This window comes from Zosterops lateralis, assembly GCF_965231275.1.
Source record: "Zosterops lateralis genome assembly, chromosome: 7".
Classification (NCBI taxonomy): domain Eukaryota; kingdom Metazoa; phylum Chordata; class Aves; order Passeriformes; family Zosteropidae; genus Zosterops; species Zosterops lateralis.
Window position 1 is genome coordinate 28,765,005 of NC_139767.1, and position 16,213 is coordinate 28,781,217.

The window sequence follows — 16,213 nt, forward strand, 5'->3', positions numbered from 1 at the left end:
ACCCCACACAGAAAAGGCACAGAGTACAATTTGTCTGGCTTGGAAGGATGAAAGGCTGAGTCAACCCTCCTGGGAATTGAACCTCACATCTGTCTTCATGTGCCTCAGAATCACAGTGCTTTCCTGGCTTTTATTGCAGATACATGTGGCATGTATGAATAAGACTCAGCTGAATTGATTCCTGGATGCTTTACTTTTTTTCTGTTCCTTTTGGTTTTTTTAGTGTGTATGCACATACTTGTCTTTCTTAAATTTTTAAGTACAACTAGTCTGTACTAAACCATCAACAAGAAAACAGCAAAGAGAAGGAAAAAATAGAAGAAAAGAAAGAAAACAAGACAAACCCTGACAGCTACTTAGCCTCCAGCTAGGCACCTTTCAACACAAGTGCCTGATCAAAAACCAGCAGACTACACTCAAAACAACTACTTTGTCCAGGTCAAGGTAGCACTCAACAGAATCACTGGAGGTGTTTCTCAAATGTTCTATCATTCCACCTGCTACAAATATCTTGATTCTTGGGTGATTTTTCCTTCTTTCCACCTTCATTTTTTTTTTTTTTTAATTCCCCCTCTCATTCTTGTGCTAACATGGAGATATTCTAGAGCAAAAGAGAATCTGCTTCTCTAGGTTTATGTAAGTCTGAAGGTATTCAAAGTGTCAGGAGGTCATAGGACAACATCTTATCTCACTGAGATTTCAAGAGAACTCGCTGATTTACTCCAGATGAGATTCCAGCTCACCAAACAGCAGATGGAGAAAGCACCCACACAGGTGTCCTCCCTGTTTTGGATGTAATCTCTGAATGTGCTGAAGTGTTCATAAGATGCTCACTCTACAGATCCTGTCAGAATGAACAAATTAATGTTTTGTGTTAGCCAGGAGATCTCAACCAATTAATTCTGGGTCAGAGTCTACCCTCAGAAGTGCATGAGCAGAATTACTGTTTAAGGTAGTAGGTGTTAAGTGCACACACTAGACATTTATGCTGCTTTTTAGAAAAGTGACCCCTGACCATTTGTTTCATGTTACTTTACTCCCCAACCAGGAAGATTACAGTTCTCGTCTCTCAGCTCTGCCTGGATCTCTCTGAGCACATCTTCAACATCTCTGTATGAGGCAAGGAAATGAAAAAGAGAAAAGCAAAGCAAAGAGAAAAGGAGGAAAAGCCACTCAATATTGATAAGATGCAGGGCTAAAACCAAAATATATAGGGAAATTCCAGAAACAGCATAAGGAAAAATACAAGTAGCTTCATACAAAAAAAAATTGAAAAACTCAAGGTAGCAAGAGGTATTAAGAGTCACTGGGGAAAGTGGTTTCATGGCTGTCTTCCCATCTTTCCCCACAGCCATTCTGGCATGAAAGCACACTAGAATTCTGTTTTAAATTTTCTGGGTCCTGGAGAACCACCCTGGTTATCCTGCAGCTTCCACACAGAAGCAAACAGTGAGCAAGGGCTGGGCAAAAAATATGGAGAAATGCAGAGTACAAAATGTCTGAGCTGTGTTTTGGAGCAACTACGTGGTACAAGAGAGCAGACCCTGAGGAAAATTGGTTAGAAGTCTGAGAATCCTTTATTACCTGTTAGAATTTGCATCTCAGGTTGTGAATTAGGAGTAAGTGTAGTCATCATTTTAAAGATATTTTTGGATTGGATCAGAGACACAAAGGTACCACGGGGACTTCTTTATTTTTTGGGAGAAATTCTTCCTAGTCTTTCCTTGAGCCTTGAAAAGCATGGACAATTATTTTAGCCTGTCATTTCAAATCATATTTAAGGAGTTTTTATGTTCCCAATAGGAGATATTCTAGTCAATAAACTAATTATGAATTTGAGCATTTCATTTAAATGGTATTGAGTTCTAGTAGACAGTAATGACTCTTGTTCCAAACTAACAGTTAGCAATTTACAATTTTAAATGCAAGTTTTTGCAACTCAGTCAATTGGTGATTTTGTGATAAGAATTTGCTTCTAGCAGGAAGGGTTACATTTAAACATTTATATTTTTTTTGGTCTGCTGAAGTGTGTGACAAATAATAAAAATAAACAAAGCTGCTCTTTTCAAAATATCCAAATCAATAGCACTATCACCTGAACTCACGCTTTTCAACAATCCTTAAAAACCCCCTATTTGCTCTTCCTGTATGACTCTGCACACACAGCACACACCACTCTGCACTGTTTCAGAATATCAAACACTGACAGGCTGCATCTCTTAAAACTTTTTAAAACAGATGATGGCAACTGCTTTTTTCTAGTGGCAGAAGCAAAATTAACAAAGTAATTGTGACACTGTCTATATACAAAAGATAGAAGCAGAACAACAAGGTGGACATGCATTGCATCTTCTTGGGACTTCTCCCACATACTGTGCAAATCACAGTCTGGAGATGTGACAATAGATGAGTAACATGACTATAAGAGCTTTTACTGAAATTGGTAGAATTCAGCAGTTTTGATAAGAACCATCATAACAGTGTGATTCCAGCTGCAGGAGCACTCATCTGTAAGGTGTAAAGGTCTTTTGTTCACTGCTTCGACCAAGAAGTTCATGGAACAGCCCCAAAAGGGATTGATCTCAGCTCTGTGCTCTTAAACTGCATAGGAAATTATGTGAATTCCATTACTTTGGCACAAAATATGATTACTTCAGCTTCATGCAGGGGTGTTTGGGGATTTCATCTGAACAGATTCAACAGATCATAAGTCAAACCAGTTCAGGAGACCCGGCCATCCTTGCCTTTAGCTTTCTAGAAAGCGCAGTCGCCAGTGGTAGATTTGTACTTTGAAGACATGAACGCTTAGGAATTCATCATTGTCACCAAATCTTTGTGCACAGAAGTGTTTACAATGCAAACACTTTATAGCCTTGATTACACAGCAGCATGGTGAATAGCTTTACACTACCAATAAAAAAGGATGCTGATGCCAGAGACAGAGCTGAATTGGAATTCTTTGCTTTGAATCTCACAGCGCTTCATGCTGCGAGCGAGTGCTTAACTAACAAGCCACAGGTGAACACTTCAGGAGGTGACAAAGCTGTGATCCTGGGGTGGTTTAGTGGCATTATACATTTGTCCTACAGGGCAATGCATCTGTTATATAATTAGCTGTTCTTTTTTATAAATAGCCCAAGGTATGGCAGGCTGGTTTAACAGAAAGATGGAGGAAGAGAAAGAACTGATGAAAAGTAATGAGGTGGCATTAGGCAGCTCGTATGGACAGAATAGGAACATGTGAGCTGTGTCACTGAACCAAGCCCTGCTTAAAAGAAAAACAGGGTGAGAATATTAGAGACTAAATTCATCTTTTCTTTTACAGAACAGGCAGCACCCAGGAGGGCTTCCTCAGTTTGTTCTGCCAAAGCGCATCAGCACCACTCTGGAGGCCTTTAGAGTGGAAAATTATTTTTTCCACCCCTTTGCACCCCAAAGTGTTCAGTTTCTGGCTGACTGTTAAGGCTTCCAACCAAGGTGCTAAACCATATCAATCATATCAATTGCAATGCAATGCTTTTTTTTTTTTTTTCCTTCCTTTCTCCCTCTTCATGGACATCTGCCCACCAGGAACTGGACTGAGACCAGCAGCTCATTTTGTGCTGGCTGCTTAGCAGACATCAGATGGTAATGGTATCTGATCACTGCTGACCTGAGCCAAAAGCACGTGTGTGACCCAGGGGCTTAAAGCCTTGGCATCCTCATAGTAACTCCACCAAGCTGGACCTGGGTTGGGAGCTCCTTGAATGCAGAATCTCTGCCCTTCACTGAAATGAATGTCATAAGTGATTTAAGTGGGGTTTTCTGTTGCTCACATGAGTAGTTTTAAGGATGGGTAAATGGCTGAGGGAAGACAGACAGATGAGACAATGCCAAATGCAGCTGGAGGTGTCACTGTGCACTTTTGTGCTTCACACTGGTGGTTTTTTCTGGACATGTTGCACCTTGCCTTTTTGGAATGCAGTGTTGTAGCTTCCCTGATGGTGTACAAAGGCTTTTAGAATGAGTGTTTGCTGAACCTGCTTAAATAAGCATTTATTTTTAATCCAGAAGAAACAGAAAACATTCCTTTGGATCTAGGTGTCCTTTGAGTACTGAGGAGGTGACAGGAATGTGCCTTTCCAAGGTGCCCAAAAGGACTCCTTTGTAACTTTTGTTCTTCTCAGTCATTGGTGCAGCTATATGTGGAACTCTGCAAAGTTTTCTGATGTTGATGGGGTTGTTTTGTGTCACTGTTGCTCATCGTTCCTGGAATTGTTTTAGTTCCTTTCAGGTGTGGATGCCTGGTGCAAAATGTGCAGTGATGGAGGCCTCCCCTCAGAAATGCAAGATCTGGAACTGGCCATCCACCATCACCAGACCCTCTATGAACAAGTAACACAGGCCTACACAGAGGTATGTCCTTCCCAGACCAAATGTGAGTGTCTGCTGAGTGTGAACAGACACGTGTCTGCGTTTAGGAGTTTAGCTTTTCTAAATGAGGTAGGATTTCCTTTCCATTTCTGCAACTCTTTCAAAGACAGAGTCATACCTAAGCCCAGGCTGTAATACCTGACTTCCCAGCAATTTGCTTGTAAGGGAAGAACCAAGGCACAAATCTGAAATCATACAGAAATGAAATCTAGAACCAGTGCTGGCACCCCAAAGAAGAGCCATTTTGCTGTCTCTGCTGAACTGGGAAGCTCTTTTTTGATACCAACACCTTTACTCCTTTAGCTTTCCTTCTGAGGATGGGTCCTGGCTCTAGCCATGCTAATGGCTCGAAGGATGCCAAAGGTTTTTTCCTTCAATGTACGAGTCAAAAAATTCTCCAAAGTCCTAATTGCAACAAATGCTCAAAAGATTTTGCTTTAGATAGAGTCGTTTAGGCTGGAAAAGACCCTTAAAATCCTGAGTCCAACTGCTGAGCTAAAACTATATCTACCACTAAATCCTGTCCCTAAGCACCATCTCAGGTGTATTTGTATATACTGCTGTAAAATATCTCCAACCTAAATAGGGTATGTGCTTTTTTCCCTTAAAAGAGGATGCCAAGAATGCTGACAAATTCTCTGGAATTTTGTAAAAAAAAAAAAACCCACACGAAGTTCTTTATTTGCTTTTTCCTCCATTTAGGCTTTTTTCCCCCATTTTTACAGTATAAAGTAAAAGCTACTGACAAAAACTCAGTTTCCCTGCACTGTGCTGCACTGGAGTGTCTCTCTTCACTGGCTGTGATGGATTTTGCTCCTTGCAGGGTTTTCCAAGCTGGACTGGAGGACTCTGGTAGTGTTTGCTATACTTAGTAAATTACCAAGTGAAGACTCCAGGACAGAATATACATACTTTTTTTTTTTTTTTTCCCTAGTGCAAACTATAGCTGTTTCACAGATGGCACCATTAGTTTTGTCTCTTCCAAGGCTCTGGAGGTCTTCCTGGCCCACTATAAATGAAATCTGCAGATTTTCACTTATTCCCTATCTTTGTATAGAGCAGCCATGGGATGATTCCACTAGCACAACAAAATCTAGCTTTTGGTTCTCCCAAAGTTACATAACTTCTCGCAGAAGCATTTTCTTTCTGCCCATCCTTTTCCTACCACAAAGCCAGGAATATCACCAGGTGATAGGAGTGTATCTGTGTTTTGTGTCAGGTGGTGAGCTAAACTTTGCCAGAGTCCAGCTGCAGTTGTGTACTTCTCAAAATAAGTGAGAAAAGGCCACATTTGCTTTGACAAATGCAACACTTGCACTTACACCTCACTGTGACTGCAAGTTGTGGGGTGCGGGTCCATTCAGCTTGAGACTTTTGCTTGAGACTTAAAAACAACATTTTAAAAATATGTTGTAAATAAGATGTAAGTGAAGTGATGTGACTAACCTGGGTTGTTTGGCTTGTCTCCTTGTGCAGTCCTTGAAAAATTCAAAAATATTCACATGAAAAGAGTTTTCTTGATTTATTTTTGCAGTTATGAAGAGAACATAGAAATGACTGAAAGAGCACAGTAGGTGGCTTCTCCATTTGTGAGGCTGTTACTTTCTGAAATCTGCTCATTGGGGAACTCTTGAGAGCACAGACCTTCTGAGCTATTGATTTGGAATGCAATAATATTCACAATTTTGGAAAACAAACTTTTTAAGCTGAAGAATTTCAGAGCTGCAGATGATGTGAAACCCTGGAATATCTAACTCTTGAGAATACTGAGTACCACTGGTTACCTGATTGTCACCATCCTCCTTTTCATTTATGTGTAATGGGACAGGGATGTAAATTGGAGAGCAGAAAAACATTTCTAATAGCCTCTGATTTGTATCAATGATTATTACCAGGACAAGACAATGACTTCAAATCTGCTGTTTTACCTCTGTCTGTGCAGAGAATAAGTAGGAGGTTATCCCCATTAGGGAAAAGTCATAACTTGTAATCTCTGAGGCTTTTTAGATGGACAACAGAAACAAATTGCCATGCAACAGATAAAAAACTACATCCCATAGAAGAGAAAGGAGTGAGAGACAATGCAGAAGTGTAGCTATTAATAGGTCTGTATTGTAGCACAAACTTTGTAAGAAAGTTGTCCTGAATACAACATGTGTGTTATATTTTCTGTGCAATCACATCTCTTACTGGTAAACTTTTGAACCTTTATTTTTAATCCCAGTTCTGCTGTGATTGTAGTAATGTACATCAGCAGGGACTCTATTAAAACTGTTGGAACAGCACCCAGGGACTGATTCAGACCTCTAAGCCCAAATCCCAGTAACAGAAACAGTGAATTGCACAGGGGATTTAGCCACTGCAAAGAGTGAGTTTCTGGTCTAATAATCTGCACCCACATGTGTCCGTCCATGTGGCCTTGTTTCCTGTTCCCAGCAATTAAGTAGTTGCTGCTTGTCTTCCCACAGATAAAATAGGATGTAGTATGCCTTATCTTCTTCCTCTGGAAGCTGCTTCTTCCTGACTAGCAGCTAATGCCATCTCCATAATCTTGCCAAGGTAACACCTGTGCCTTAGTGTTTCCTCATGAAATCCTCTATCATATCACCACTATCCACTGTTGTTCCCTCTGTGGCCCCAGAAGGCTCCAGCATGTGCAAATTATTCCAGCTGATCTTCAGCAGCAGCTGAAATCGAGTATGGGAAGCCACTCCCTGTGTACTCTTCAGTTATTTTGTGATCTAGTTCCAAATTGCCCAAGAATTTTCCTAAGGCCACCAAATAGTCGTAAATATGATGAGATTTGACTCCAATTTTTGCCAGTGTACATCTCAGAACATTTCTTGGTTTCTCTGAAAATGCACCAAATACCCAGTGCTACCACAGACCAAGACATGGCATGTCTTGCCAAAAGACCCAGGTTTGGACATTCAAAGGATATCTGCTACATTTGAAAAAGTGACTTATGACACAGAAATAAATGAGACATAGAAATTCTTGAGATGTATTTTAACTTTGACTGCTAAGGTTCAAAATTTGAACTGGATGAAAAACATTTATTACCCTATTCTCTGTCAAGATCAGTGATTGTGATTGCATACAAATACATTTTTCAGGAAAACTTGCCATTTTTACTGCAGTTTGTTTCAGAGGGAAAAGCAAGAAGTAGGCTGGGAAGAGAGAGGGATTCCAGTAGTGTCCTCATTTACCATTTCTGTTGGACAAAATACTTTAATTTTGTAATCTGGAACTGAAAAATTATTTCAAATAGCCATTTTTTGAGAATCTGTGCATTAACACTTTTTTTTTTAAGCAGAAATCTGGTTTTTATAGTTAAATTTGTCATTTTGTGCCTGCAATATGAAAATGGTCCAGGAATGTTCCAGAAAAAAAATTCTGACATTAAAAAAACAGGCATTCTGATTTATTTTTTTCTTTAATGCCCAAATGCCTTTGCATCTGTAAATATCTTTTCATATGCTTGAAAAAGGTTACATGTGTGCAGAGGGCTTTGCATTTACCATCAAACTTCATAGTCTATTGAGAATTGAGACCATAGGTCCCTCTGAGCTGTTCCTGGGGAAGAAAAGAATCAGTCATATACTAATTTATTTTTCACTGCCACTGAATGAAATACAGAATGGAATGTCACATTTCTCAATGTATAGACATACTTAGTAATCCTACAAAGAAAGGACTCTCCCTTATTATACAGAATATGAATGACTCTGCCATCTGTGGTTTTCTTAAAATGCCACCTCCTCACAAAGATAGGCCTGCTCTTGCAAATGCCACCTGTCACCAAGCAGTGTGTGTCAGGAATTTTCAGTGCCACAATGGAATAAAGCCCTGAGATCTCTGTGTGCAGTCCCAGCAGTGCTGTACCTGCGCTCCTGCTGAGTGACACAGCAGGGCCACCAGGAAGCAAAGGCAAGTGCTGAATGTGTAAGTACAAGTCAAAAAGAGATGTTATGAGCTCTTTCTTCCTTTTTGGCTGAAATAAGGAAAGCACACAGCAGAAAAAGAATGAGCTAGGCTGTTCTCTGTCAGCTGTCAGTTATTTAAATACCAGTGCAGTGAGGCAGACCTATTTCTCCATTCAGGTGAGCCAGGATGGAAAAGCCTTGCTGGATGTCCTGCAGCGTCCCTTGAGTCCTGGGAATTCTGAATCCCTGACTGCCACTGCAAACTACTCCAAGGCTGTTCACCAGGTGTTGGATGTGGTACATGAAGTCCTGCATCACCAGCGGCGCCTAGAAAGCATCTGGCAGCACAGAAAGGTCCGGCTACATCAGAGGCTGCAGCTCTGTGTTTTCCAGCAGGATGTTCAACAGGTAATATCCCTAATGAGGAGATAAAAAATGACCCTTTATTTGCAGCCACAAAGGTTGGTGACTTATCCAGAAGCTGGTGCCATAACCAAGATTTCATACTCAGCTCTAGAAATCTGCTAAAATAAATCCTAATGCATCTTTCAGTATCTCTGGGTTTCATGTTGGAAATCATCAGTCTGTCCATTGAATATTGATCAGCCCATTCCCTCTAAGAATGTGACACTGCTTTCAGTGGTTAATTTGTCACAAGTGAGCAAGTCGCTGTAGCTACTCTACTGTTCCTGAGAAAGTGATGTTTAATGGAAAAAAGAATTTCAAGTCTAAAAAGCAATTGAACTGTGGTGTGTCTCACCTTTCAGTATGGAAACAACACAAACTGACAGTTTAATGATGCTGTTTATATGATCTTTGTACTGTTACCACTTATGGACTCCACATACCCATGCTATGAGTTTGCTGGCTCCAGTGAAGTGCACATCCCAATGCCCAGAGCCCTCCTCACAGAAATACAGTTTGTACAGCACAGGCTCATCTTGGAGAACCTCAGCTCCAGGTGGATAACTTTTCTCTCCCAAAGGAATCCATATGAGTACCAGCACAAGAGTGTGAGTGACAGTAAGTATGAGATGCCATGTTTGTAGCTGCCAACTATGCGGGCACAATCAGCAGATGTTCCAGGGCTCTGCTCATTCAGGGTGCTGTGGTTTGTTTAAGGGCCCCATTACAGCCCAAAGCAGATGTTGGTAGCAATATGGTACTTGCTTTAAATGAAGAGGCTGAATGCTCTAATCATGTTTATGGAGCATTCTAATGTCCCTGGGGTTCTTTATGCCATTGCCTTCCTCCAAGTGAAAAATGAGGCAGAGACAGAGCGACAAAGCTGTCACATGCAAAATAGACATGAACCAACAAGGACAGGAGACAGGCAACTGTTATTCAGCATGCAAATCTGTGGTGCTATTAGTGCTATAACTGGAGTGCACCAGCACAGACAGAACTGTAGCTGTAGATGGCCCTTGCAAATATTTGTGATCATTTCTTTGGCAGTGTTCAAAACTTTGCCAGTATTTCTACCTACTCAGGTTTTCCTCTAAAACCACAAAAATATTCATGACGTATATATAACCAGAACTGGGACTGAATGTAACAGATGCTTAATTTAAGCAAGTTTTCTTTCATTATGTGTCAGCAAACATACTGCATGGTAATGAAATTCATAAGCTATATATTAGAGCATGTATTTGGTATTCAGTTAGAATACTTCCAGCAAACTATATGAAGTTAGTACAGTTTTAGGACTAAAATCTGAAAAATCAAAGGTTTTAAATTCTGATGGTTTTATAGTTTTTCTAATTGTGTTATTTAACATCAGTAAGATTTACACTTTTGTGTAAATCACCCTAGGGAATGAAGAATACCTAAGATCTTATTGATGTTAAATGCTACAATCTTTCCAAACTGAAACTTTTTCTCTTACATTTTCTGAATTCAGTAGAAGTGTTTATGAGGTTCATTTATGAAACCCATTCAGACTTTTACTTCCCACACATGCAAGGCAATGAAGCTGTGTCACTGGTTTTCAAAAGGAGCAGTTCTTTGTATGTACTGTGGCTTTTGGTGAGAGAAAAAGAAACAGGCAGTAAAAGTCTCTGGAGCACAATCACTTTAGAAAGAGTTACTCTGTGTGAGTTCTGTTTGCAGCAGTCTTTCCAAATTTTTCTCTTAATGGGTAGTTATTATCTGGGAAGCAACAACTTAATGGCAGACATGCCTCCATCCTAGCACACACTGGAGGCATCTCTTTGTCCTACTTAGAAAGTAGAGAGGAAGAGATGAATCATTCTGTTCACTAAACATCTGTACTATTCAAGATAAATGCTTTAAAACTCATAAATGAAATTATCAGCTAAACAGAAATATGAATTGTAGATTCCATGAGGAGGAGGAAGATATCTGGGTATGTTGATGGGAGTTTTTTCTTTCAAACTAATCACCTCCTGTATATCTGTCATGCAATTCCTATTATGCTTATTTTGTTAAATGCCCATCAATTGGCACATGAAGCTGTCTACCTGTATATTGTCACTGATCATAAGCAACATTTATCTATAATAATTTCTTGACTCATGAAAATTTAATAACATTCATCTGAGTTCCCCCTAGTTTAAGTCTAAAATGAAAAGATGTGGGAGAAGAAATCCTGACAAGAGAGCCTGAGTTAGATTTCTCTGTCTTCTAAACACGTAATGATACAGCATAGCTTCTCTGAGGAAGATATTCCTCTCACACAGCTCAGAATTAGACAGTTTCTCACAGGTGCAGTTTTCCCTGTCAGGATATCCTGTGGCTCCCCTCTCCAGCTGTTGTCCAGGGCAGTAAAAGTTCTGGTGAAAGATGATCTCTGTGGCAGGGTTTGCACTCCTTCTCTTGTCCATCCATACCTTTCTTGTTATGTGACCTGTTGTGCAGCAATCTTGTCTTACACGTAGATGTTAATGGAGACAGGTTTTGTTGCATGTCTTAATAGAGACTCCAAGATTATTTTGCATCTTCTCAGTCTCCTATAAACAACATTAATAGATTTTGGTAAAGAAATCTCCAAGAAGAGACTCTTATGGGCCCTGAGAAATCAGTAATTCCTTATCTAGCTACTCTGGTTAGTCTTGTCAGAGGGACTGAGTATTTGGGCCTGGAATATCAACTGTGCACAGAGAGGTCTTGCAGAACTGATTAGCTGGATGAAGGCTTTGTGCAGGCCAAGTGTGTTCCATTTAAACTGGGTTTGAGGGTTGAACTGTGTTCAACAGGGCTCATTCATATAATTTCTAATTATCTGCACTATTGCAAGGTAAGACTACCTGCTGTATGTACTAATGGCATGTCAGGGCTATGTTCTCATAGTTTCACACTGTCAAGAAAATGCTTCTGATTTTAGCTGGGTTTCAGCTTGAACTGCACAAAATCCCTACAGTCACAGCATAACTGAAATATACATTGTGCTGTATAAAAACCAGTGTAAACACTGTGGATTGCCAAGTTACAATATTAATGCAAGAAATGTTCTGCTATAAAATATCGTTAGAAATAATCACTACCTCACACCAGCAGACATTTTACAAGACTATTTGCTACTACATCTGTGTATTAATACAATTACATCCATTTGCACATGTGAAGCAAGGTAAATAATGGTGTGCTGAGGATGCTGAGTTATGAATATATAGTGTTTTTAAGAAGGAAAGAAAATAAATGGTGTGAAACTGCATTTGCAGCCTTCACAGGAAATAGAGCACCATTCTCACAAAAGCAACAGCACTTAAGAAAATTTGTGAGCTGCCATGAGGTTCAACACAGGCAGGAACTGACAAGAAACTCTTTTAACACCAAAAGTATTTAGGATCATTATAAAAATGTTGGGTTGCTGAGTGTGTAAAATACTTCATTGCTTCAGTTGTTTTTTAGAAATTCTCTGATTTCAAATAGGGAAGAACTGTGCTGTTTGATCCTTTTAGAACACAGCTGTGGGAGGAGTTGCTGAGATTCTGTCCTGCAAGGGAGAAGAAAAATCCCTTTGACTTTCATGCCATTATTTTGTAGTTGCTGCAAATGCATCAGCCCATTTTTTCTTTTGCTCCTCTCTGCTCTGGATCTTTTCCTTTTGCAGACTATTTACCATCGAATTAACGCCATTTCAATTTCTGTTGCGATTTGAAACTGTTCTCATATTTTCTCACATTTCCACTGCTTTGCACTGTTAGGTCCTGATTTATTCTGCCAGCCCCTGTGTGCATCTCTCCATTCTAACAGTTCTTTTTTCCCCATGAACAGCAACAACATGAAACAGCAAGGGTAGCAAAAGGCTTGTAGCATGAAATGTTACCAAACAGCCTTAGAAATAGCTGCAGTAAGTTTACCAGGCTGTTCTTCATCCCATTGCTTCCCCATCCCCTTTGTTTCACATGGGCAAGAGTTTCTTGAACCTGAATTCTCTATTCTGTAAACTCATTCAAGTGAAGCACAGCTGTTAGAGCAAAAGGAGAATGGAGACACATTTGATGCATTATTGAAATTGTGTAGGCAAGCCTTGATCATGGTACTTTAGCACACTTTCATGTCAGAATAGTCACACTGATACTCTCATTCTCCAGCCTTCATTGCTTCTCACAGAAATCCTCAGTCTTCCCATCATTTCCATACCTACATGCCAACCCAGCCTGGCACAGGCAGCCTGTTTCTCCACAGACTCTCATGATTCTCTGAAGGTCACTGCTGGTGCTACTTTCTTCTTGCTTCACTTTGGTTGGGATGTCTGCTTGCAAATGAAGAGCTGAAAAATAGGTGGATGTAGAGGTACTGTGTTTGCTGGTGGTTTCTTGGCTAAGAACAGTGTTGAGTTAGCTGTGGTGGCTCTGCATGGCAAAATGGAGCAGGCCCATCATGGCAGATGAAGACCAGTGATAAACAGCAAGATGACATTGACAAACATTTACTGGTGAGAGGATAGGCAGTGCTAAGAAGGCTGGAACTGTTGCCTTTCCAGCTGCAGTGATGTCTCAAATCCTCTTGGTTATTGAGAAGGTCAAGCTAGACTAGTGTCAGGTTCATCTGATTTCTCTAAATTTGGGATTTGCCTTCTGTTGGCTTCATGCCCAGATACATTAAGGGGCATAGTTTTGGTTTCCTTACATGGTTATCTGCCTCTGGTGATGGATAAAAAGGCCATGTGGCCATTCTGATATCATTACATTTACCAGCTGCCATTGTTGTGGGAGACTACAGAGTATTGAAGAGGAAAGGCTGTCTCTCTTCATAACCAAGCACTTTAACTTGTAATGTGTCTGGCTTTTACTGGCAGAGGAAACAGATCAGGGCATGATCCTGACATCATTCGTATGGAAAAATGTCCTGCCAACATCTGTCTGTCTCCATACACTATCTGAGAATGCTGAACACTTCATGTGATACATGTGATCTATGTAGTCCATTTGCAGAGGAATGCTTGGATATTTGAGGCAGTTTATGTCTCATTTAGCTCTCACATAAGATTTTAGAGGATTAGGTCTGTGCATTACTCCCCCATTTGCATGTGTACACTTGGTTGGTTTGATCCCTTCAAGGCAGTGAAGAGTTCTCCAACATTCTGTAGTTTTCCAACTTGTCATACTTTGTTACAAAGACAAAAGAAATGAGACTATACATCTGCTTTTATGCTTTGTTTACAATAATACCTTCACTGGGTCTTGTAAAACAAGAGATTTATTCATAAACAATTGCTAAGGAAGAAAAAAGAACATAATTAAGTAAAGATTATATTTACTACCAGATGACTTCAGCCACATCACCCTGCAAGAATACATCACATGCTCTGTGTGCCATCTGAACAGATTTAGCCTGTAAACAGCTCCCACTGTCAGTAATTAATTAAAATATTACAGTTCAAAGCATCCTGGAGAATTTTCACAACTCCTTTGGTAAATTGATGTGGTCATGAGATGCATTTAATGTTTGTCACTTACATGTTTACATTTTCAGAGATTACTGCTGTATTTTCTTTGAGCTTAGAAGGTGTGTATGTGACCTTATCAGACATAAGTGATAGTGAGTAGAGGTTCTAATTGTTGTTGTCTTGCTCCCCAAAAATAATGAAAAAGGAATCAATACTGGCAAAACTTTTTGTCAACCTTCTCCCAATGGGATACAACAGGAGAGAAAACAACCTTTTGTTATCTATGACTGAGATAAATACCTTTTTTCTCACTAACCCTGTCCTTCCAGCAGTTGGTGATGCCACTGGTTTATTATCTGATATGAATATCTCACCAGACAATTCTGATAGAACACCATACAACTTTTACCTACAGAGCTCTAAAAGTCCAACTTAATTTTATGTGCATGTGTCTCCAAGCTCATATTTCTAGCACCTCTGATGTAGCACTTCTCTGCTTTATTATGCACGCAGTAAAGGATGTACAATTGTAGTAAAAGGGTTTTCTGTTTGCTTCCATCCACATCACAGACCGTGCAATAAAACATTTTGTCAACTGCTTTTTCACGGCAATTTTCATTCCATTGCTGTTGTTCCTGCCAAAGAAATGGGAATGGTTTCAGGCAGTGTGAGTGTGAGTCCAGGCAATGAAGAGATCTATGGTCCCACTCATCTTCTGAAGAGGGCTTATAAGTAACCAATGCTGAAAGTGAAGTGGTGGTTTATTTGTGTTGATCCTGCAAATATAGTGGAAATGGCCACTTAAATAACAAGCATTGCTGAGTGATTTAGTTGCTTATTTTGAAGAGTTTAAAAAAGACTGTCATTCCTTAATTTGAACCCACAGTGGCATGGGATTATGCAGGAGTTTCAGATGATTTCTACTGACTATAGATGTCTCTCTAAGATCTAGTGATGACAGAGTATAGAGTAAGAGCACTCTGCATAGCTACACAACCCCTGGTACTCCTTGACCAGACTGTGTTGGATTTGCTGCACAAGGAACCACACTAGGAAGGATAATATTGCCCACATATTTCTTCACTTTCAGGTGATCTTATAGGGACATTTCTCTAGTTCCTTTAGGTTGCAAAGATATGGGGCATCTATAGGCAGTGTGCTCAGGGCTGTCCAACACAAACAGGACTGGGTACTTTGAAAAAGAGCACAACTGAAAGAAGTAATGTGCATTTTTCCTCTTTACCAATAACTCTGAATAACTTAGAAATTCTCCCTTTGAAGAACCACAGCAGAGTTTCCTGAGTGATGGTGCAATCATGTGGCATGTTGCTGTCTGAGCATGTTCAGACAGTGGCTGTTGGGGTAGAGGCAGGCTCTGGGTTTCTGTCCAGGCAGAACCTGGGACATTTCCACAGAACACTGCATGGTATAAGAACACCTCAGATGTCTGAGGCTAACAGCCTAAAAAGTAAATTGCTTTACATGCTTCAGATTCACATAAGAGAAAGGGAGGTCTGTTCTTAATGTCTGACAATGCTCTGAAATTTAGACCAGTATTATCTTGTGTTATTCTTGTGCCAAAATTCTTCACAAAGAACTATAGGTTTAAATTTTTGTTTAAAGGTGTTTATTCTGGAAATCCTTTAGAGGTTGCTGATTAACAATACACTATCCTCTTCGTAATTTGATTTAAAGTATAACTTGAAATTATCTGGAAACAGCCTTTGCCTCGTTCTTCCTTTACATAGTTATTAAGACAAGCAGACCATTGTTCTTTGTACTCCTAAAGAGTCACTGATGAAAAAATAATAATGATCACTTTTTAATTTATACACAGAGCAGTAGTGCAAGGGATATCCAACTGCAGGACCCAGATTCAGTTACCAACTGAAGTTTACTTAGCACTGATGTATGAGCAATGCAAGAACACTTTGATGAGCTTCACAGCTGTCTTGGGAGATAAGATCTGAAGAAATCTGAACAAGCCAGCTTGATCTCTGAACCTACTGAAGTGAGAGGA

General features: G+C 39.9%; 1 protein-coding gene across 5 annotated transcripts in view; it reads left to right on the forward strand.

The window, feature by feature from the left end:
- KALRN (kalirin RhoGEF kinase) overlaps positions 1 to 16,213 on the forward strand; it is a 473,348-nt gene that overhangs the window by 225,649 nt on the left and 231,486 nt on the right. For all 5 annotated transcript variants that reach the window (XM_083865423.1, XM_083865425.1, XM_083865420.1 and 2 more), the window contains exons 8-9: positions 4,264 to 4,395; positions 8,517 to 8,747. In XM_083865423.1, the coding sequence (XP_083721549.1) occupies positions 4,264 to 4,395; positions 8,517 to 8,747 (363 nt within the window). The remainder of the gene's footprint in view (positions 1 to 4,263; positions 4,396 to 8,516; positions 8,748 to 16,213) is intronic.